Source organism: Bos taurus, chromosome 16 (genome assembly GCF_002263795.3).
Source record: "Bos taurus isolate L1 Dominette 01449 registration number 42190680 breed Hereford chromosome 16, ARS-UCD2.0, whole genome shotgun sequence".
In the NCBI taxonomy this organism is placed as follows: domain Eukaryota; kingdom Metazoa; phylum Chordata; class Mammalia; order Artiodactyla; family Bovidae; genus Bos; species Bos taurus.
Genome location: NC_037343.1, coordinates 61648503 through 61673063, shown reverse-complemented (window position 1 = coordinate 61673063; position 24561 = coordinate 61648503). Strand labels below are relative to the sequence as shown.

The window sequence follows — 24561 nt, the reverse complement described above, 5'->3', positions numbered from 1 at the left end:
CAAATATGCAATATATATTTTAAAATTTCATGGGAAGGGTGATTAGAGGGAAAAGTGTCTAAAAGGGCTCCTTAGGTGGGCTGATAAGGTCTGTATTGCTATGGACCAATGTAAAGGCAAAAAGAGAAGGCTGTGCGTCTGTGGCTTATTACATCTTGTGACCATTAAAACGTGTGCCTTTTTCTTAATAATAACAAGAAATATACTGTCTGTGTTTCTTACATAATTAATGATAGACCATTTTGGATATTACTACAGGGAAGCATGGAAAGCTCTTGGTGATTCAAGCCCCAGCCAAGCAATGCAGGAATATATTGCTGTAGTTAAAAAATTAGATCCAAGTTGGAATCCTCAGGTAAGACTTAATGATTATAAATAACACTTTCCAAAAAAACACCATCTTTCTCTCAAATAAATGTTAAAACTAAGCTGTAGGCTTAAGTAACATCCTTTGAGTTTTATTTTCTCAAATAGGAAGATTATAAAGTTATTGTAATATTTATCTATCTAAAAATACTATTGCTTATATGTTCATATAGCCAGCTACTGATACTGAGAACTCTGAATTGTGGAGAATTTTTAAAAGCATAATTGTAAATCATGCAAAAGCTCAGTTCATTTTAGAATTTGAAAGAGTTTAACTTGTGATCATATTATTGAGAAATGATAGGATTCTCTTCTTTTTTTTTCTTTTTTTGTGAACACCTTCTATGCAAGTGCAAAATGCTTATCGATAGGGGTAAAATGTGAATGACACACCTTCTGCTATTATGTACTGTAAGGTACATTATAAGGCTTCCCTGATAGCTCAGCTGGTAAAGAATCTGCCTGCAATACGGGAGGCCTGGGTTTGATCCCTGGGTCGGGAAGATCCCCCGGAGAAGGGAATGGCTACCCACTCCAGTATTCTGGCCTGAAGAATTCCATGGACTGTATAGGCCATGGGGTCGCAAAGAGTTGGACACGACTGAGCGACTTTCACTTTCACAAGGTATATTATAGAAGATAAAACATATGAAAAATAGAGTAATAGTATAAAATAATGAGGTGAGTGCTAAGGTATCCAGTGGAAGAAGAGATTACTTTGGACTTTGGGGGCACTTGTTTCATTATTAGATATTTATTACCAGTATGAAGGATGGAATCAGCGATAGAATCTTAAAATGTCAGAATTATAAGGAACCTTAAAGATGTAAATATTATGACATATAAAAATATATCTTAATTATGAGTACAAAGTGGGAAAGATAACCAACTTAGAATATCTCTAATGATATGACTACTATAAAACATCATCAGTGTACAGATATATACCATAAAGGTTGTAAAAGGACTTAAAAATCTGAAATTCAGTGGTAAGAACAAGTGCCTCTCTGAACTGAACTCAGCCTGAATACAGATGGCACAATATTTAAAAAAAAACAAAAACAAGACTTGAATTTGCATGCCTTTAAGTGAGTCCTTACTCTTCAGGTCCAGCCACTGTGGTCTCAGTTCTTCTCTATTGACTTATACTTGACTGTTTCTGATTGCCTGGCTTTATGTAGGCATTTGAGTTTATAACTTTTGATAAATGACAGAATTTATGGCTTCTTATCTTCAAAGCCTTAATTACTAAGTAAAATTCCATTAACCATGACTATTACAGATGCCTGCACAGTCCATGTAGTTAAGGTAGTTCTTCCTTATGGAAACTAGACATTAAGGATGTTTTAAAAATATATATATATCTTACCTACTTAATTTATGAAACTCGAGTAAACCAAACAGAACCAAACAGAACAGATACATACTTTTCAAGTAAAAATGATTCTTTAATACATGATTCTAAAAATATGTTAACATCATAATCTAGTTGTAAAGAGAAATTTTATATTTCCTTTACATTTTAATTTTTAGTTTAAACACTCTGAGCTGGTACCTTTGACTCATAGCTTTTAACCCCACATGTTTTTGATTGGTATGGGGCCGGACCCTAATCTCAATCTCAAGAGGTTTGATATTTAGTTCATTTTGTTTTAGGTTAAGAGAATCATTTTCTTTTAGGTTAAAAGAATCATTTTCTTTTGATATTTGCTTCTAAAGATGATGAAATAATAACAACTGTCATGCTGAATGTGTTCTTTGCATATATTGCCCTTTGAAATCTTCTTAAGAATTTTAAGACTACTTGCCAAGATTAGCCAGCTAATAAATGATATTGCTGGGATTTGGACCTATGCCTGTATAAGTCCAGATCCCCACTCTTTACCACTCTGCTCTCTGTCCCATAGCTGACATTATGTGTATTAGAAAAAAGCATGTGGGGAGGGAGTGATGGGGAGTGGATGAATTGGGAGATTGGGATTGACATACAACACTGCTGCTGCTGCTGCTAAGTCACTTCAGTCATGTCCGACTCTGTGCGACCCCATAGACGGCAGCCCACCAGGCTCCCCCGTCCCTGGGATTCTCCAGGCAAGAACACTGGCATGGGTTGCCATTTCCTTCTCCAGTGCGTGAAAGTGAAGTCGCTCAGTCATGTCCAACTCTTCGCCACCCCATGGACTGCAGCCTGCCAGGCTCCTCCGTCCATGGGATTTTCCAGGCAAGAGTACTGGAGTGGAGTGCTATTGCCTTCTCCGACATACAACAATACTTTGTATGAAATAGATAATTAAGGGGAACCTACTTTATAGCACAGGGAACTCTACTTGGTGCTCTGTGGTAACCTAAATGGGAAGAAAATCCCCAAAAGAGGATATACGTATGGCTGATTCACTTTGCTGTACAGCAGAGACTGTATAAAGCAACTATAGTAGTATAAAGCAACTATACTCCCAAAAAACACCCAAAACCTCATGAGAGATCCTGAGCTAGAACCATCTTGCTAAACTTCTTACGTAGGCATTTGAGTTTATAACTTTTGATAAGTAACAGAATTTATGATTTCGTACCTTAAATACCTTATCCATCGCCTCCCATATTGATCATGTTTTTTTGTGTGTGTCTATGGTGAGAACACTTGAAATCTACTCTCTAAGCAAATTTCACGTATAGAATACATTGTTATTAATTAGTGTGTTTATTGGTAACTAATAATAGTACAATGATGTCTTGATATAACTTTTTTAAAGTTTTAAGAGCACAAGAAACTCTTAGATGGCATTTGTCTAGTTATGCCAGTTGTTTCTCTTGTTTTATCATTTTCTGTCTACATGTACATACATATAAATAGGTTTCCTCTGAATTATTTTATTATTTTTGAACCATTTTAGAGAAGTTATAGACATCATGTCCTTTTACTGCTTAATACTTCAATACATTGCTGCTGCTACTGCTGCTACTTCTGCTAAGTCGCTTCAGTCGTGTCCGACTCTATGTGACATAACTATACTGCCATTATCAAAATTGGGTATTGGTTTTTTTTTTTTGGTGTCAAGAGTTCCTATAAGGCATGCATATGTGTGTGTATGTAGATGTATGTGTACATATGTGTTAAGATAAAAATTATAAATGTATATTTAAGGTATACAACATGATTTATGTGTATATACATAGTGAAATGATTACTATAGTTGAACTAACTAATATATCATCTCTCATAGTCACCTTTTCTCTCTGTGTGTATGAGAAGAGCACCTGATATTTGCTCTCTTAGCATATTTCCAATATTCAATACAGTATTAATAACTGTAGTCATTATGCCTGTAGTGGACTTAATCATCCTACAGAACTGCAACTTTGTACCCTTTGACCAGTATCTCCCCATTTTCCCTAGCCAGGGGTAAACACCATTCTATTTTCTGCATCTATGAATTTGACTTTTTCATTTTTTAGACTCTACCTATAAAGTGAGATCATGTAATATTTGTCTTTCTCTGTCTGGCTTATTTTTCTTAGCATGATGTCCTCCCAGTTCATCTGTATTGTCATAAATGGCAGGATTTCCTTTTTTCTCATGGCTAAATAATGTTCTGTTGTTTGTGTGTATATACACACACAACACGTCTTGTTTATACGTTTGTCCATACATGGACACTCAGGTCTTTCCGTATTTTGGCTATTGTGAATAATGCTCAATAAACAATGAGAGACCAGATGTCTGAGGTTCTGATTTCATTTCCTTTATATGTATACCCTGAGGTCAGATTCCTGGATCATATGGGAGTTCTATTTTTAATTTTTTGAAGAACCCATAATGTTTCCTTCATGGCTATACCAATTTACATTCCTACTGACAAGTAACAATGATTCTCTTTTCTCAAAATCAGGAATTTTAACATTCATTCAATATTATTGTCAAATTCATAGTCCATATTCCAGTTTATCATATATCTAAAATGTCTTTCATAGTTTTTTAAAAAAATTCTGATCAATCGTCCAATCCAGGATCATGCATTGCATCTAGCTGCCATGTCTCTTTAGTCTCCTTTAATCTGCAGTGGTTTCTCAGCCTTTCCTTCTTGACTGTCATGTCTTTGAAGAGTATAGGCCAGTTAGTTTGTAGACTGGCTCTCAATTTGGGTTTGTCTGATGTTTCCTCGTGATTAGATTTGGATCATTACATTTTTGGAAGGAATACCACAGAATTGTGTCCTTCTTTGTGTATTATACCAGAAGATACATGATGTCTGTTTGTCCCCAAATCGGTTATATTAACTTTAATCACTTGCTTTCTCCACTATAACATTTCTCCCTGCCCCCTTTGAAATTAATGAGTAATTTGTGGGGTGATATTCTAAGACTGTAAATATCCTCTTCCTAATCAGATTTCACCCACTAGTTTTAATATCCATTAACGGTATTCTAACTCCATCATTCCTTCTGCATTTATTATTTGGCATGCCACTGTGAGGATGGGCTTTCCCTTCTCCCCTATTTACTTATTTACTCATTTCCAAAAACTGTGAAAGGATTCTGCCCTACTTACAAGCTAATAAGATAGCCTATTACTGTTTCTTACATACTGGCAGAGTTACAAGACTCCTGGGTCCGAGCCAAAGGACTGTATTATTCCTGGCATGGCAAACAACATGAGCTTTGTTGGATTTGCTTCACATTCTTGTGTCCCCTAAATCCCACAGGGATGACACAGGTGGGCCTAGATGGATTCCTGCATACAGTGGGTTGTGCCATAGGGAAGGAGCACTGAGCTTTGGGGACTCATCACTTTCATAGCAGGGAGCAGCAAACCTGCTATTTTTCAGGGGTGTGGAAGAAATTACCTCATCCCTGATGGTGGCTTACTCTACACACAACCCTGAGAAATGGCCAAGATAGAAGTAGTCAGAGCCTGGCATACTGAACATGAAATGTGCTCAGGGCCCCTGGTTGATTGCCTCACCCATTATAGTCAAGAATATATTCATAGATTTGTATTTTATTCAGTAGTAATATCAATTACCATCGTTTGGCCACTGAAAGCCATTCAAGATGGCTCCCATGTCCTTTTGATATGTCCCCATCATTCTTTGAACACTTTTCTTTCTGGCGTGTTTCAGGCTGTATTAGTCTCCTAGGGTTGCCATAGCAAAGTACCACAAACTAGTAGTTTGTAGTTTAAAACAGCAGAAACTCTCTCACAGTACAGGAGGCCTGAAATGACGGTGTTAGCAGAGCCATGCTCTCTTTGAAAGCTTCAGGGAAGAGTCCTTCCTTGCCTCTACCAGTACTTCTGGTGGTCTCAGAGAGTCCTTAGTTTGTGGCGGGATAGCTCCAGTTTCTATCTCTGCTCACATGGCCTTTTCCCCCTGTGTCTCTATCCAGATTGCCCTTACTTTCTCTTATTTAGACAACTTGTCATTGGATTTAGGGCTCGCCTTAAACCTCATCTTAACTTTTACCCCTAGCTTTATTGAGATGTAACTGACATATTTTATAAATTTAAGGTACACACACCGGAGAAGGCAATGGCACCCCACTCCAGTACTCTTGCCTGGAAAACCCCATGGATGGAGGAGCCTGGTAGGCTGCAGTCCGTGGGGTCGCTAAGAGTCAGACGTGACTGAGCAACTTCACTTTCACTTTTCCCTTTCATGCATTGGAGAAGGAAATGGCAACCCACTCCAGTGTTCTTGCCTGGAGAATCCCAGGGACGGGGGAGCCTGGTGGGCTGCCGTCTATGGGGTTGCACAGAGTCGGACACGACTGAAGTGACTTAGCAGCAGTATAAGATAGGTGTCTTTTTCCCAACACCATTTACTGAAGAGACTGTCCTTTTCATTGAGTAGTCTGGGCTCCCTTGTCAAATATTAGTTGACTGTATGCCTCATCTTAACCTGATAACATCTGCAAAGACCTTGTTTCTAAATAAGGCCTCATTCTCAGATATCTGGGGTTAGACGTGGATGTGTCTTTGTAGGGGAGAGGACACAATTCAACTCACTCCATAGGTTTATCTTCTGCTTTCTCTGTCCTCACCCTAGAATTGGCTTTCCCCCTTTGGTTCCTTTTAGTAGAGAATGGTATTTAGAAAGCAAAGTCTGGGTGTTGAGTATGCTCATTTCTGCTAGGGCGTCATTGCTTCTATGCCCTTTCAGCAGACATACCTGAATAATGCTGCTGCTAAGTCACTTCAGTTGTGTCCGACTCTGTGTGACCCCATAGACAGCAGCCCACCAGGCTCCCCCGTTCCTGGGATTCTCCAGGCAAGAACACTGGAGTAGGTTGCCATTTCCTTCTCCAATGCATGAAAGTGAAAAGTGAAAAGGAAGTCACTCAGTTGTGTTGGACTCCTAGCGACCCCATGGACTACAGCCCACCAGGCTCCTCTGTCCATGGGATTTTCCAGGCAAGAGTACTGGAGTGGGGTGCCATTGCCTTCTCCATACCTGAATAATACATATGCTCAAAGGCACATATATGTTAACACACATTCATACTTACATCTGTGTGTACATGCACACATATGTATGCATTCAGGTATGAATGTGCACACAGATAGATTCATTGTAGACACAGACGTGTGCATATACCCACACCTACTTAACCCTCTCTAACATATGTATCCTATATCTGTATTTCTATATTTATTTACTTATATATTAAAAACCACAAGTTCATATTGGTACCTCTGATTCCAACCCTGCACTATAGGGTACATTATTGTCTTCCCTCTTTCTGAATTTGTAACGCCTTTCTATGTCAGAACCCAGGCTCCTAATATTCTCATTATATTTACTCATTTTCTTGAGCTAGAATACACAGGAACCCGTTTCAGAATTGCTAACCTACACTCCTGTGAAAAGCAAGTTTACTAACTGAAGTTCACTACTTGTTTACAGGTTGTTTATGTTTTTTATTTTTTAAAGTAAAATGTATATAAAGTGAGATGCTCAAACTTTTAAGGGTATAATTCGATGTTTTAACAAATATTCAAGGTAGTTTTGTAAAAGCTTTGATAAAATTGGAAAATAATTGCATTTCAGTCACTTTGTTTTTCCAGACTGCTTCCTAATTGACAGTCATTTGGAAGATTAAGATTCTTTTCAACGTGAATGCTCTGGCTTCCCAGGTGGCTCAGTGGTAAAGAATCTGCCTGCAATGCAGGAGTCATGGGTTTGATTTCTGGGTTGAGAAGATCCCCTGGAGAAGGAAATGGCAACCCGCTCCAGTATTCTTGCCTAGGAAAGCCCTTGGACAGAGGAACCTGGCAGGCCACAGTCCATGGGATCACAAAAGACTCCCAACACAACTTACCAACTAAACAACAACAAACCTGACCCATGAAGTAACTCTGTTCTGAAGTGGCTGCCTTGCTTCTAAAGAGAGAACATGGACACAAAGATGTGGTTTTATAGCCTGATAGATGTATTAACAGTTCTAGAAGAGGACATTTTCCAAATTAAAGAATTATATGTTTTTCTGTAATTTCTAGCTAATAATTGATATTTTTCCATAGCTCTTTTGAGAAGATTCTTATTCTAAGGTGCCCAGTGTAATGAGTAGCATTTTTTTGAGTCCTGTATAAAGGCTTTTTGAGTACAAATAGCAGGATGATTTGAGTTTATTTGGTCTCTGTTGATCCTACAAGTTAAGGCCAAAAAGAAAAAAATACATTAATGATCTCTCTGTAGATCTAACTTATTAAAAGACCAATCTCCTGTATTTTGTATATATAATTAAAATTTTACTCTGTTGCAGATTACTGTTTCATATTGAATCATTTATAAAAGGACTTTTGTCCTTTTTTGTACATCTATATATTATTGATAGTAGTCATTCATTCAGCTCATTTATTGCACACTTATGGTGTGCCTGTTATTGCTCTCAGTGCTGGAGATAACAGTGAACAAAAGACACCCATCCCTGCTCTCAGAGAGCTTACAGTTTGGCAGGCATAAGTAATAGAATAAATATAGTGTATGAGAAGTTGATTAGCACCAAGGAGAGAAAGCAGGAGAAGAAGAAGAGGGTATACAGGAGGTGGGGTTACAATTTTAAATGAGCTGATCGAGAAAGGCTCACTGAAGAGATGGCACTGAGCAGAGACGTGAAGAGTGAACCATGCAGGTACCTAGGGAAGAGCATTCTACATGGAGGGACAGCCAGCGCAGATCCCTAAGGTAGGAGCATGCCTGGTGTGCTCTAGAAATTGTTAGGAGGACCGAATAGGTATACGGGAATGAGGTGCAGGGCAGAGAAATAGGAAATGAGGTAGCGTGGGGCACATGGGATAGTCTACTATAAGGATTAAGGCTTTTACTCTAATGATAAAGGGATATACACTTAGAATATAAACTTGTAAAAAGATATAAGTATTCTTCTATATTGTCCAGTATATAATATTTTAATGAAAGTAATACAGGTATATGGAAATAAAAATTCAAACAGTATGAAAGGGTATGAAAATGAAATTTTGTATATGAAGTTCCTTGTCCCACACATGATATACTCCTTCTGTCATTTCCTAGTAGACCTAACCACTTGTGACTATTTCTGTAATTCTGCATTGCTTCCTCAAAAGCTGCTGCTGCTACTGCTAAGTCACATCAGTCGTGTCCGACTCTGTGCGACCCCATAGACGGCAGCCCACCAGGCTCCCCCGTCCCTGGGATTCTCCAGGCAAGAACACTGGAGTGGGTTGCCATTTCCTTCTCCAATGCATGAAAGTGAAAAGTGAAAGTGCAGTCGCTCAGTCGCGTCCGACCTCTAGCGACCCCATGGACTGCTGCGCACCAGGCTCCTCTGTCCGTGGGATTTTCCAGGCAAGAGTACTAGAGTGGGGTGCCATTGCCTTCTCCCTCCTCAAAAGCACTAAATTCTAAGTTTCTTCTTTTAAAAAAGTGTTGTTTGTAACTTGAATGCTTGTCTGACAGATAGATGAACGTCTATCTGGATAGTTCCTGCAGCTTCATTCCTCTTTGCCGCTGTACCTGTTTCTCTTCACACCTAGTAAAGCTTCTTGTGACCACCAGAGGGAGCAAAAGTTCCTGATAAACAAGGCAATTTTGTTCTCAGGAATTTCTAGGGCTTTCTGTGTGTTTCAGTAGTATTGTTAAAACCTTGCTTCTCGTTGGCCATCTAGTCTTTTGGTTTTTTTTAGAGAAACTCCTTAGAAACTTTCATGTTTACTTGGGATATTACTAGTTACTTTGTTTTTGTTCACCATAACTTGTCTGATGACTCTTAGGTTAGCATTCATTGCATATTTGTGTATTGCTTATGAAGATAAGTAATATAGATGGGAGAACTGAGTCTCCTTTGTTCTAAGCTGTCTAGTACCCATCTAGGCTTTTGCAAAATGGCTACTATTCATCTGTGGTTTTTACAGCATCATTGACTTATCTTTTACCTATAAAAATTCATTGAATATCAGAATAGATAATGGAACTTGAAGAAACAACAGAGGAGCCAGAACAGGGTCCTGTCCTGATAGTCTTCTTCCTGTGCCTGGAAGAGAGCATGACGCCCCACTCCAATGTTCTTGCCTGGAGAATTCCTATGGACAGATGAGCCTGGTGGGCTACAGTCCACGGGTTTGCAAAGAATCAGACACATCTGAGCGACTAAGCACAGCACAGCACAACAGTAGTGCCAAAGAGATTGAAATATATATACATGAGGAAAATACAATTTTAACTAAGATTTGAATGTGAGGGACTTCCTGGGAGTCTCGTAGATAAGACACTGTGCTGCTACTGCAAGGGGCACAGGATTAATCCCTGGCCAGGGAACTAAGATCCCACATGCTTCAAAGTAGCCTAAATAAGTAAATAAATTGAATGTGGTAAGGGCCACTTTTAAGCCGATAGGAATATCATAAAGCATAAAGTCTGCATGATTAAATGTTGTTTTGCCCAAGACTATATTGCTGTTTCTCCCTACTATTCTTGCAGTTTTAACTGTAGGCTGTGTTGATTCTAAATTCATTTTTCAGCCCTGATCTTTTCTGTGATCCTGATCAGGGTTCAGGGTTTTTAGAGCAGGATCACAAAAACTAATTTTTAAAAAGTGAATAGCCTGCAGAGTCCAGGCCATTAACATAAATGAATGAAGTGGGTTGGAATTTATACATAGTCGTGAGAATTGTAGTTTACAGGGGGTAAAAGTGAAGTTGCTCAGTCGTGTCTGACTCTTTGTGACCCCATGAACCCTACCAGGCTTCTCCATCCATGGGATTTTCCAGGCAAGAGTATCAGAGTGGGTTGCCATTTCCTTCTCCAGGGGATCTTCCTGACCCAGGAATTGAACCTGGGTTTCCTGCATTGCGGGCAGAGGCTTTACCCTCTGAGCCACCAGGGAAGCCCTTACAGGGGGAGTGCATGCCTATATGAACTAGGGAAATGGACCTTTGCTTCAGCCGGTTATTGCTATGAGTGCCAGTAATGCCAGACCAGATATAAAGTCTTGGCGTTAGTGTGATATCTCTTGATTTTTGAACGAGGCTTTAAAAGATAAGTTAAAGTTGGCTAGGCAGTTGCACTACAATGTGAGCCAAACTGAAAATACATCTGCAGGTGCAGTCAGTCTTAAGGGGTCTACCTTTTGACTTTGTTTAGGTTCATGTGTCAGAATACTTGTTGAGTATTTCTATTTTATTGTTGCAGGGGCATTTCTACATGTTATCCCTATTTTAAATCTGATCTCACTCAACTCTGTCCTCTATACTGCTTCTAAAATACATATCTGACCATGTTTTCCCTGTTTAAAAGTGATTCCCGTTTACTCGTAAGCTAAATTAGTATGACATACAAATTCCACCACATCTAATTCATATTTACATTTCAATCCCACCTCCTCAACCTTTATTTTAAATTCCAGTACTATCAGACTTAAGTATTGTTTCAGCAACCTGACTGTGCACCAGAATCCCTTGCAGGGAGCTTTAAAAATAGAAATGCATAATCTTTACTCCAGATTTACGTAAAATTTACTGCTAGGATCCTGACCTCTCTGTTTGTTTTAGGTTTTAATGGCTCACAAGTCACTTTGAAGCACTCTGGGGTTGTCAGTATCTACTGCCCTACATCTTGCTGTTTTACATCTTCTGATTTTAGTTCAAGTTTTTTTTTTTTCCTTTATTTGGAGAGCTCTCTCTGTTTACTAGATTAATTTGTGCTCATCCTTGAAGACTAGGTTCAGGGTATTTTGACCTTTAGGAATCTTTTCCCTGTTCCTTGAACCATACAGAGATAGGCAAAGTAATGGCTCTCTGTGCTCCTCTGCTTTCACTGTTCTTACCATTTTGAATTGAAATTATGTTTCTCTTCCTCTATACTTTTCCAGGATTAAGATTATGTCTTATTAATATTTATAATTCCCTGTACGAGCTCAGTATGTGAAACAGAAGATGACCAGTAACTGCTGGATTGGAGTGGTCTGGCGGTTGTGCTGTATGTGGTACAGGGGAGGGGCTGAAGAAGAAGTTGTCTATATAATAAAGTTTGCATAGATTACTTGTGTGCACTATGCCTGCTGTTATTTCTGCTGTGTATAGCTTTCCCAATTATTGTAGTACCAAGTTGATGGAAAATCAGGTTAAGACCTTGTATAAAGTGAATTCTGAATTCAGTATCTTTATTCCTTTTTTATATGTGTTGTGTCCGTGTTTTCTTAGATTTGCTTTGTCCAGACTAATTTGGGTGAGATTAATTGGGTTAAATACTGTGTTCCTTATGCAAGAACATGAAAGTTAATGCCATACTTAACTGCATATTGAGATTTGGGTGAGTCAGAAGGGGAGAAGTTGAAGAACATTTGACGCAGACATTTCTCTAGAATAAATCTGAATTTTTAAAAAAGCGTGGAGGAATTTTGCTTCAGTAACAATGAAAAATCCATTGGCTGGATTAAATTGTGACTTAGGTACACTGAATTGTTTTTTAGATCAGTGGACTGCAGAGGGCAGTGTTCTACAGCTTAAAGTGACTGATTTTCTGTGATGATACATTTTCCTGTATTATGCTTACTTTGTGTTTTTGTTTCTCTTATAGACACAGATTAAAACTGCAAGGTTAGAAATTAAAAATTTCTATCTGTATTTAATATATCAAAATATAATGTTTTAATGAAAGAATAAAATAGTTTAAATAAAGGACATATTTTATAATCTAAAAATATTGATGCCTTGGAATAATGAGAACAATGGGAAAAAGATTTTGTTGTCCTGTTCAATTCATATAAATGAAAAAAAAAAGCAACATAAATTTTATTTGGTAATTAAACTTATTAGACAATTTGTAGAGATTAGTATCCTGTGTAACTAAAATTTTCTTTCACTAAAGAATGCTCAAGACTTTATTTGTGCAGTATCACAGGATATATTTCTTTGTAAATAAAGCAGTTACACATTTGAGTAGACTAACTGGATTATGATATTAAAGCCATAGCACACATGCTTGCTCATTTGTGTCTGACTCTTTGCGACCCTATGGACTGTAGCCCAGCAGGCTCCTCTGTCCATGGGATTCTCCAAGCAAGAATACTGCAGTGGGTGGCCATGCCCTCTTCCAGGGGATCTTCCCCACCCAGTGACCAAACCAAACCCATGTCTCCAGTGTCTTCTGGGTCTCCTGCATTGTTAGGCAGATTCTTAACCGCTGTCCCACCTGGGAAGCCAAACAGAGCCATAGGCAGAAGAAATAATCCAGCAGTAGATCTTATGGAATTTGTTATTTCAGGTTTACTTTGATAAAAACACAACTTAAATATATTAATTCAGAGTTAGTAATTGAAACTGCATTTTGTCTAGTTTCAAAATTAGAAGGAGATTTTTTTCCTACTGAAAAACCATTTGTTCTAATAGTAGAATTCTATTATAACATGTTTTGTTATTGGGAACAAAGGTTGAATATACTGATATTTTGGGTCAAATTTGTTAGCCTCCATGAACAGCTAATTTCTGATACAGAAAAAGCATGTTGTATTAGTAAAAATAAAATGGTTTACCTTACTGACTTAATAAAGGGTTGAACAATATTTAGGAACTATTGAATGCTTAATGCTTGTATGTGTTTGTGTGTGTTTGCCAGTTGAGTCCCGTGGTTCCTACTTGTTCTTAAAAAACATGTTTGGTTAGCTTTCAGTTCAGTTGCTCATTTGTGTCCAACTCTTTGCAACCCCATGAACTGCAGGATGCCAGGCTTCCCTGTCTATCACCAACTCCTAGAGCTTGCTCAAACTCATATCCATCAAGTCGGTGACATCATCCAACCATCTCATCCTCTGTTGACCCTTCTCCTCCTGTCTTCAATCTTTCCCAGCATCAGGGTCTTTTCTAATGAGTCATTTCTTCACATCAGGTGGCCAAAGTATTGGAGCTTCAGTATCAGTCCTTTCAATGGTTAACTTTAGAGGAGAATTAACAAATAGATACTCAGTTCAGTTCAGTTCAGTCACTCAGTCGTGTCCGACTCTTTGCGACTCCATGAATCGCAGCACACCAGGCCTCCCTGTCCATCACCAGCTCCTGGAGTTCACCCAAACCCATGTCCATCAAGTTGGTGATGCCATCCAGCCATCTCATCCTATGTCGTCCCCTTTTCTTCCTGCCCCCAATCCCTGCCAGCATTACAGTCTTTTCCAATGAGTCAACTCTTCGCATGAGGTAGCCAAAGTACTGGAGTTTCAGCTTTAGCATCATTCCTTCCAAAGAAATCCCAGAACTGATCTCCTTCAGAATGGACTGGTTGGATCTCCTTGCAGTCCAAGGGACTCTCAGGAGTCTTCTCCAACACCACAGTTCAAAAGTATCAATTCTTTGGTGCTCAGCTTTCTTCACAGTCCAACTCTCACATTCGTATATGACCACTGGAAAAACCATAGCCTTGACTAGACGGACCTTTGTTGGCAAAGGAATGTCTCTGCTTTTGAATATGCTATCTAGGTTGGTCATAACTTTCCGTCCAAGGAGTAAGCGTCTTTTAATTTCATGGCTGCAGTCACCATCTGCAGTGATTTTGGAGCCCAAGAAAATAAAGTCTGACACTGTTTCCACTGTTTCCCCATCTATTTCCCATGAAGTGATGGGACCAGATGCCATGATCTTCATTTTCTGAATGTTGAGCTTTAAGCCAACTTTTTCACTCGCCTCTTTCACTTTCATCAAGAGGCTTTTTAGTCTGGCACACTATTTTAACATTCATTCCATACACTTACTTATCTCTGAGTTTTTTAGTTTTTTCCTGTTTATATTTGCTGATTGAGGAAAGGAAGCAGTATGAATACCTGTGCACATATGTGTATGTATGTTAAAAGTTTGACAAATCATTCTCTTATTAAAAATAGTTTAGTGGTATAATTTTTTAAATTGTTATTTACTTATTTATGGCTGTGCTGGATCTCTATCACTGTGTGCAGGCTTTTTCCAGTTGCACTTGCTTCTCTCGTTGCAGAGCTGAAGCTCTGATGTGTGGTCTCAGAAGTTGTGGTGCACAGACTTTGTTGCCCCATGGCATGTGGGATCTTCCTGGATCGGGGTCGAACCTGTTTCCCCGGCATTGGCAAGCCGGTTTTTAACCACTGAGTCACCAGGGAATTCCCTAGTGGTATAACTTAAAAGAAACTTTAAAGAAAATCATATAAAATTACTTTGGGATAGGTAAACTCCTAGGGTTTCATTGATATTGGTGGGATAGGGTTACCCTAGAACCAGATTCTGATTTTAGTATATGATGGGTGTTAGTTTTGATATTTCTTCTGGTAGCGTGTAGTCTAAATAAATAAGTGTAGTCATATCACAGTTTTCCAGTTTCTTCTTAGGTCGAATATTTTATTTATTTCTCCAACTGGGAAGCCATGAAAAAATTTTAGTGAAACTCTTAGTAATCTATAATTTTAATTGAGGTAAAAGGGGAATATACTCAGGAAAGATAAGTCATTTTTCTTTTTTAAATGTCCCACTTTACTCTTTTTAACATGTAATTAGATTTTAACATAGCCTTTTCCATCCTCTAGCAGTCATGACACTGGCTCATTTTAAATGTAGGACCTGAAAATCTGTTAATAGGATTTGAAATCCAGTGAAGGAAGATAGATTTGTATTCACTGTTTACTTAAGGGAAAAAAAAAAAAACTGCTTGTACAATTTAGGATATCTCCTTTTTGAAAGTTTTTAAAATTCTTAACATTTTGCGATATTAAAATTTAGTATTATAAGCCTAAAGTGGATAAGTTTTGAGACTGATTTCCCGTCCTGTCTCCTCACATTTGCCTCCTGTGAGAAAGCTTTATATATTGAGAGTGAATGTTTTAAATATCTAATATATGTACAATAGTCGACTGAATGACTTATTACTATTTTAATTTAAAAAATTTTTATAGTTTATGGGTCATTTCTCTTGTATATTATTCCATAGAATTAGTCTATATTTTTATTCATTAGGATTGTACTAGATTTCTCTACTTCCAAGTCTTTGTTTTCTTTTCATATCTATTTGTGTTGTAAACTAGGGATGACTGTGTTAATTTGTCCTTTGAGATTTGGTTCAGCTAAGATTTATTGAGCTTTTTCAGGCTGCATTACTTGGCATAAACTAATGCTGTAATCCTGCTGAAATCTTATAATAATAATGATTAATTATATGTCATATTCTGAAATTTTTAAAGAATTGATGTACTTTGGAATGTGATTTTCTCGGTAAACTCATGATGCCAAATCACTTAGTTTTTACCTCTTTCCTGTAGCATTTCTGCTGACTAATGTAAAAATTATGAAATCATCCAATTCAGTTACTATGTCATTTGGCTATGACTTAAAAAAAAACTAGTTAGAAGATATTATGATTTTTTTGCAACTATTGATGATATATATTATATACTTCTGTGTCTGTGGTATCTTCCAAGGAGATTTACATTGGAGACATTTCCCTTTTGACCAATAGCTAACCTCCTCTGGCTTTATCCAGAGTTTCTGCCTAAGAGGTGCTTCAACTGAGTCTTCCTAAGTTGTGATGCTGTTATCGTATGATATCTCAATCGTTCTTGCCTGTCAGTAAGATGTGTAGCAATATTTCATAGTCTAGTTTCTTGCCACGTGTCACCTAATCATATAAATCAACTCTGAGTAATGAAGTAATGGAGGAGTTAACATATTTGGTACCCAATGACCCCAGAAGGTTTGACACTGTGGTTGGAACTCCTCTGATTAGGCCCTGCCAGGTGTATATATCGTTGTTCAGTTGCTAAGTTGTGTCCGACTCTTTGCGACCCCATGGACTGTGGCCCGTGGCCTGCTAGGTCTGTCCGTGGGATTTCCCAGGCAAGAATATTGGAGTGGGTTGCCATTTTCCTTCTCCAGGGGATCTTCCCAACCCAGGGATTGAACTTGCGCCTCCTGCATTGCAGCAGATTCTTCTTTCAGCCACCTGGGAAACCATGTGTATATAAAAGTTCCTAAAATTTCAGAAATAATATCAGAATAACATCAGAAATAATATCATTAAATGCATACTGTGTGCTGTTCTTAGGTGCTCAGTCATGTCTGACTCTTTGTAATCCCATGGACTGTAGCCCACCAGGCTCCTCTGTCCTTGGGGATTCTTCAGGCAAGAATACTGAAGTGGGTTGCCATTCCCTCCTCCAAGGGGTCTTCCCAATCCAGGGATCAAACCCAGCTCTCTGGCATTGCAGACGGATTCTTTACCAGCTGAGCTACCTGGGAATCCCATGAATACTGAAGTGGGAAGCCTATACCTTCTCCAGGGCATCTTCCCGACCCAGGAATCAAATCGTGGTATCTGCATTGCAGGTGAATTCTTTACCAGCTGAGCTACTAGGGAAGCCCATTAAATGCTTAACTTTAGTAATTAGAGATGTAAACCTTGTCTAGTGTTTACAACTGCGTATGTGTCTGTGTGCATTGTGAGAGCGGTTTTTCAGAAAATAGATCAGTGTAAAGCTCTGCTGAGACCAAGAACTGTGCATCTTGAATAGTTTGTTGTATGAACCACACTTGTTTTTTTTTGTTCATTTTTATGTTAGATAAAATCTGCAGTCTTTTGATTGCCTTATGCCTTTTGGAAAAGAGTGAAGTGTCAATTATACCTTCTAAGATAACAGATTGAAGGCAGGAGGAGAAGGGGACAACAGAGGATAAGATGGTTGGATGGCATCACTGACTCAATGAACATGAGTTTGAGCAAGCTCTGGGAGTTGGTGATGGACAGGGAAGCCTGGCCTGCTGCAGTCCATGGGGTCACAAAGAGTCAGACACAACTGAGCAGCTAAACTGAAGATGACAGATTAGCTTTCAATTATTTCTATCATTTAGGAGAAAGAAAATCCAATTGCAAAATAGGACAATTCTTAAATTGCAAATTTCCATTAGAGTTATTTTCACAGGTTAATTCAAAAACTGCTGAAATTTTGGAAAACTTAGAATATACTTCTTTTCAAATAACACTATTAAGAAATGAGTTTATTGTAACAAAAAATTAACAGTTAAGTCTTTTTACCAATCTTCACAATGATATTTGGTTTTAAGTGTTACTTCAATCTTGTATGTTACAAAGTCAGTTCAACTTTATATATTCTTTACAAAAAATTTTTATTTGTTTACTTATTTTTGGCAGCACTGGGTCTTTGTTGTTGCACATGGACTTTCTCTGGTTGCGTCCAGCAGAGGGGCGGGGGTGCTAATACTTTTGTTGTGGTATGCAGGTTTCTCATTGCAGTGGCTTCTCTCACTGTGGAGCATGGGCTGCAGGCTCATGGGCTTCAGGAGCTGTGGTGCGGGCTCCAGAGCACAGGCTCAGGAGTTGTGGTGCGTGGGCTTGGTTGCTGTGCGGCATGTGGGATTTTCCCAGGTCAGTGATCGAACCTGTGTCCCCTGCATTAGCAGGCGGATTCTTATCCACTGCACCACCAGGAGAGTCTTAAATATTCTTTTAAAATGTATTTTATAGGGAGCACAAGCAAAGTGGTCTCTCAATGTCACGATAATAAGTTATGGATATAGTATTTGTTTGTATGAAAATGTTAAAATGTTGCTGTCTTTACTAGGCCCTTTTAAAAAATTCTGTATGCTGGAGTTTCTCATCAGCTGTGTAAATATAGAATCATGGGAGGCTTGAGATCTTTAGGTATTTGAAATGTTGTAATATATACACTAGTTTAAGTGTGCGCTGTTTTACAGATAGCTCTCATTTCATGCACAGTCCTGTATTTAAATAATTCAAATCATTGCTATTCTAAGCAGTGCTTTTGCAGTCAAACATCTGAAAAGTGATTGACTTTTTTCCCATAGCTCCATAATTTATAAGAAAACCTGAAATGAAAAGACTAGACCAAGATGATTTTGGTGCATGGTTATAATCTTAATATCAGTACTGAGAATAAAGACTAAGCCTGTTCAGAATAGACTGGTTAACTAACTGAGCAAGTTAAATTTCACATAGTAATTCCTTTTCATTGTTTAGTTCATATGTTTTGCATTTAATTTGTAGGTGCAGGGTGTTTTTGATTTTATGTCTTTTGAGAAATTTATGATCTGGTGCTTTATTTATGACATCGTAGTCTCAGCTTCAGCAATTGATTGAAATACAATATAGGGAAATTTAGTATGTATTTTTTAAAAGCTTAAATTGGGAAAATGAACCAACAGTGCTAATGCAGAGTTATCTTGGAGCAAAGTAAGAAGGAATGGCAGGTTAATTTCTTTATACTTCTGTTGGTCTTTTATTGCTATAATCTTATTCACAATATTTGACATGATTTGCTTTTGGAGATTTGTAGTATATTGTCACATTTTAAAGTTGTGAAGGACAATTATAATTCATTGAGATTATATATGTATAATAGAAAAGAGTTTGTAAACTATAGAGTGTAATGCAAATAAATTATTTTTATTGTTATACCAACTATATATTTAACAGAGGCAAAATTTTTATTAATATGCTAACAAAAAATGGGATGCAGTGTTAGTGTTGCTGGGAATATTAGTGACTGAAAACATAGCACATGGTAGCTTATGTTGAATAAATAACAAGGTTGAAATTATAGAAGAATTATTCAGAGGGAAAAGTTAATACATTTCCCCTTTGTGGCTATGCCATAGCATGCCTCGAATTAGATAGGACTGATTTAGTTAAGTCTAAGTCATATTCCTGTAATTTAGAGTTGGAAAATAGTTTTTTCTCTGTACATATTGAATCTGTCAGCTGCATGAATTAGATTTTGTTAGCCGAGTTGAAAATACATTCATTTAAAAAAATATAAAGACCTGGGTTTAAAGCACTATCTGAATACCACATTGTTTTCAGTCTCACTATAGAGTAACTCTCTTCTAGAGGCAGTGTATAGTTTTATTCCTATTACAGTGCACGTGAAGTAAGACTTGCAGCTGTTTGACACAATTTCTAATTTGAGACCAAATATATTACTAACTATAGCTTTAGAGTCAATAGCTACTGTACATTTGTTGGTCGTCCAATTTTTAAAGTATGGCAAAGATGAAAAGGGTGAGAGAGACAGGTGATGGATTGACCCTTGGGTACGATGCAGAAATTGAATCAAAAAACCAATCAGGGTAATTCTTAAAAGGAAAAAAAGCATAAGAGGAAAAAAGACATGTCAGAAATTTGGGTCTGAATTTCTTGGTGCCTGTCTTTGTATGAAAAAAGGTTTTACATTGAAGGTGGTTATATTATGGTCAAAACTGACAGTGCTAAAAGAAAATCTGAATTGGACATTGGCAATGAAGCTTGATTGGCTTAGAGACAGAGATGATGGCAGGCCAGAGTCATTGTTCTGACTGTCCTGGCATTCTGGCCAGAGCTTGCTTGCTGCTGCTGCTGCTGCTAAGTCGCTTCAGTCATTATCTGAGTGAGTCTGTGCGACCCCATAGACGGCAGGCCACTAGGCTCCCTCATCCCTGGGATTCTCCAGGTAAGAACACTGGAATGGGTTGCCATTTTCTTCTCCAATGCATGAAAGTGAAAAGTGAAAGTGAAGTCGCTCAGTCGTGTCCAACTCCTAGCGACCCCATGGGCTGCAGCCTACCAGGCTCCTCTGTCCATGGGATTTTCCAGGCAAGAGTACTGGAGTGGGGTGCCATTGCCTTCTCCGGGCCAGAGCTTGAGGAAACATGAAAACTGGATGGAAATGTATAACTTGTTTTAACATGCCGAAGTTTCCCTGACCAAGTGAAAAGTAATTATGGAAACTGGGATAAGGACGTTGTCATGTTCTTGCTTGGTCCTTTTTTGTTATTTCAGTGGTCAAGATAACCAGCAAAGATGTTTATGTACTGTATGTAAGCTGATAGCCTTAAGTATCTGCTTCATAGGTAACCCGAAGTAGTTTTAGGAAACAGGGCGCAGCTGAGAGTAACAGAATTCAGTAGTTTAATTATAGACCCCTAATGGAAGGGTGAGAAATTACACTTGAAATGTATAAGGACAAGCCATCCCCAGAAGGAATATGAATGCCAATCAATAGTGAAAGATGCTCTGTCTCACTAATAATCAAGAAATGTAAGTAAGCTAAAGCAGCGTATACTACTTTTCATCTGAGAGATTGAATTAGAAGGCTTGTTGGCAGAGCACAAGGAAGTCAACACAGGCATGCCTTTTTAGTGGAGCATGGGTTGGCAGCCATCTCCTAGGAGATGACTTCTTCACCTCCTAAAGCCACCTGCCCACTTAGGTTTTGCTGTGAGGCTCAGCTGCAGCAGGACCTCCTACCCGACCAGACTCTTGGAAACTTTGATTCCTTCTAGGCTCAGGGCGTGTGGTAGAAGCTCTGTCCCCAGCAGTTGGTTAGAGGGGGTTAGGTAGCAGGACCAGAAACTCAGGGGGCAGACTTTGACCAGGGAGAGGCAAGAGATGGGAAGAAACCGGCAGTTCAATAGCTTTTCCTTTCTTTCCTTTCTTCGAAACATAATGGTCCATTTAGCTTAACTGGAAGACAGCCTGCGTGACCACGGTCAGTGAAACCAGCTTGGTAACAGTATCACCTTTTATTTGCTTTTCCTCCTTACCCGCCTCACCTCTCTTTCCCTCTTGTTCTTCAGGTGCTAGGATTTTATATCTCAAGAATTGCCTAGCTTAAAAGCTTTGTCTCAGCTTTATACTCTTCCTTAGGAAATGTAGGCTTGAGAAGCTAACAATTTCACTTCTGAAACTCTACTCCACAAAAATATCTGCAAGATCTGGAAGACTTGTGCATATGGATGTACACAGCAGTGTTGTTTGCTTTACTACGAAGTTGGAAATAATCTTAATGGTCATCAATAGGGAAATGGTTAAATAATGACATATAATAGAATGCTGTCCAGCAATAAAAAGAATGATATGGAAAGTTTTCCATGATATATTGTGTGAGGTAAAGGGCAGATCAGTATGTTTAGTTTGATCTCATTTTGGTAAATTAAGCCACCAAATAAATCAAATATATGGGCATAGGTACAATATTGAAAGAACTGATATTGAACTGGGAATGTTGTTGAAATTAGGAGAGGGATTTTTATATTTTACCTTACACATTTTTATAAAACTGAATTTTTCTACATTGAATATGCAATAAAACAGTGGAAAAATTTTGCTATTAATATTTAACTCATATAGACAATGGAATAATTATTAAACATGGAGAACAAATATGTTTAGGAGATAGAAAGCATATCAGAGTGCTTACTTTATCCAGTATTAATCTTGGGGGATCATGAAGAAAGTAACTTTTTAACTTTGTTTATTACGTGTGTGTGTGTGTGTGTATAGATACAGATATGCTTGATATAAGCTGGGGGATTAGTCAAAGCTTTATATATATTATTTACTGGTCACAATAGCTCTATCAAGTAGGTGCTTTTGTTTCCTGTTTTACAGATTAGGGACCCACGGCACAGAAAATGTTTAAATAACACAAAAATAAAACTTTGTTTGATGTCATATAGATTTAACAGTGGCAATCAGCAAATTAAACCTATTCTGCCTAACTCCTGAGGTTCTAATCACTGCCTGAGGTTGTAACCGCACATTTCTAATTCAGTCCTATAGCATTAGTTATCGCAACCTGTATATGATCTGACTGTAAACTCCTTACATACTACTTGACATAGATAACCATGTTTTATTGTCTTTGATGAGTGGGAACAGGTTTTTAAAAAACTCAAAGTGAAAATTACTTTTTTTTCCTTAATTGTAAAAAAAATTTATAGAAACTTTCAGGAGACACACAAGAGTTTGTAGGTGAAAATAAGGACTGTCTTAAAAATAACCATTGTTAACATTTCGGTGTCTCGTTTGAAAATTTTCTACATGTATTTACTTAAACATATAGTTAGCATTTTAAAAGTTTTCCTCCAAATGGGATTATATTACTCATATGTTTTTTTAAAAATCTGCTTTACATGCCAGTTACTATAGTTATCTTTCCATATGTGTATATATAAATTTCTAATGACTGCATAGTATCCTATTGCATGGGTAAATCCCATTTGATTTAGCCAATATTCTATGTTCATATATTCAACTATTTCTTTCTTTTCTTTTTATTATTATTTTAAACTTGAAGTATAGTTAATTTATAAATGATTCAATTTTTTTAGATTACACTTGATTTAAAATTACTATAAAATATTTTCTGTATTCCTTGTGCTATACAGTATATTCTTGCAGTTTATTTTATACATAGCAGTTTATACCTCTTAATCCCCTGCCTCTATGTTGTCCCTCTCCTATTCCTTTTTGCCTCTGGTAACCACTAATTTGTTTTCTATATTTGTCAGACTGTTTCTATTTTGTTATATTCATTCATTTGTTTTATTTTTTTTAGATTCCACATATAAGTGATAACATGCAGTGCTTATCTGACTTATTTCAGATAAGCACAATACCCTCCAGGTTAATCCATACTATTACAAATGGTAAAGTTTAATTTTTTATGGTTGAGTAATATTCCTTTAGCATATTGAAAAGCAGAGACATTACTTTGCCAACAAAGGTCCGTCTAGTCAAGGCTATGGTTTTTCCAGTGGTCATGTATGGATGTGAGAGTTGGACTGTGAAGAAAGCTGAGCGCGGAAGAATTGATGCTTTTGAACTGTGGTGTTGGAGAAGACTCTTGAGAGTCCCATGGACTGCAAGGAGATCCAACCAGTCCATCCTAAAGGAGATCAGTCCTGGCTGTTCATTGGAAGGACTGATGTTAAAGCTGAAACTCCAGTACTTTGGCCACCTGATGCAAAGAGCTGACTCATTTGAAAAGACCCTGATGCTGGGAGAGATTAAGGGCAGGAGAGGAAGGGGATGACAGAGGATGAGATGGTTGGATGGCATCACTGACTCAATAAACATGGGTTTGGGTAGACTCCAGGAGTTGGTGATGGACAGGGAGGTCTGGCTGTGGTTCATGGGGTCGCAGAGTCAGACACACCTGAGCAACTGAACTGAAGTTTCATGAAATGTTCCCTTGGTATCTCTAATTTTCTTGAAGAGATCTCTAGTCTTTCCCATTGTATTGTTTTCCTCTATTTCTTTGCATTGATTGCTGATGAAGGCTCTCTTATGTCTCCTTGCTATTCTTTGGAACTCTGCATTCAAATTATATCTTTCCTTTTCTCCTTTGCTTTTTGCTTCTCTTCTTTTCACAGCTATTTGTAAGGCCTCCTCAGACAGCCATTTTGCTTATTTGCATTTCTTTTTTGGGGATGGTCTTGATCCCGTCTCTTGTACAATGTCACGAACCTCCATCCATAGTTCATCAAGTACTCTATCAGATCTAGTCCCTTAAATCTATTTCTCACTTCCACAGTATAATCATAAGGGATTTGATTTAGGTCATACCTGAATTATCTAGTGGTTTTCCCATCTTTCTTCAATGTAAGTCTATATTTGGCAATAAGGAGTTCATGATCTGAGCCACAGTCAGCTCCCGGTCTTGTTTTTGCTGACTCTATAGAGCTTCTCCATCTTTGGCTGCAAAGAATATAATCAGTCTGATTTTGGTGTTGACCATCTGGTGATGTCCTTGTGTAGTCATCTCTTTTGTTGTTGGAAGAGGGTGTTTGGTATGACCAGTGCATTCTCTTGGCAAAACTCTATTAGCCTTTGCCCTGCTTCATTTTGTACTCCAAGGCCAAACATGCCTATTACTCCAGGTATGTCTTCACTCCCTACTTTTGTATTCCAGTCCCCTAGA

General features: G+C 38.0%; 1 protein-coding gene across 3 annotated transcripts in view; it reads left to right on the top strand.

Annotated features, from left to right (window-relative positions):
• Window positions 1-24561, top strand: part of ACBD6 (acyl-CoA binding domain containing 6) — a 194458-nt gene that overhangs the window by 10568 nt on the left and 159329 nt on the right. For all 3 annotated transcript variants that reach the window (NM_001083783.1, XM_024976524.2, XM_024976523.2), the window contains 1 exon segment: window positions 259-355. In NM_001083783.1, the coding sequence (NP_001077252.1) occupies window positions 259-355 (97 nt within the window).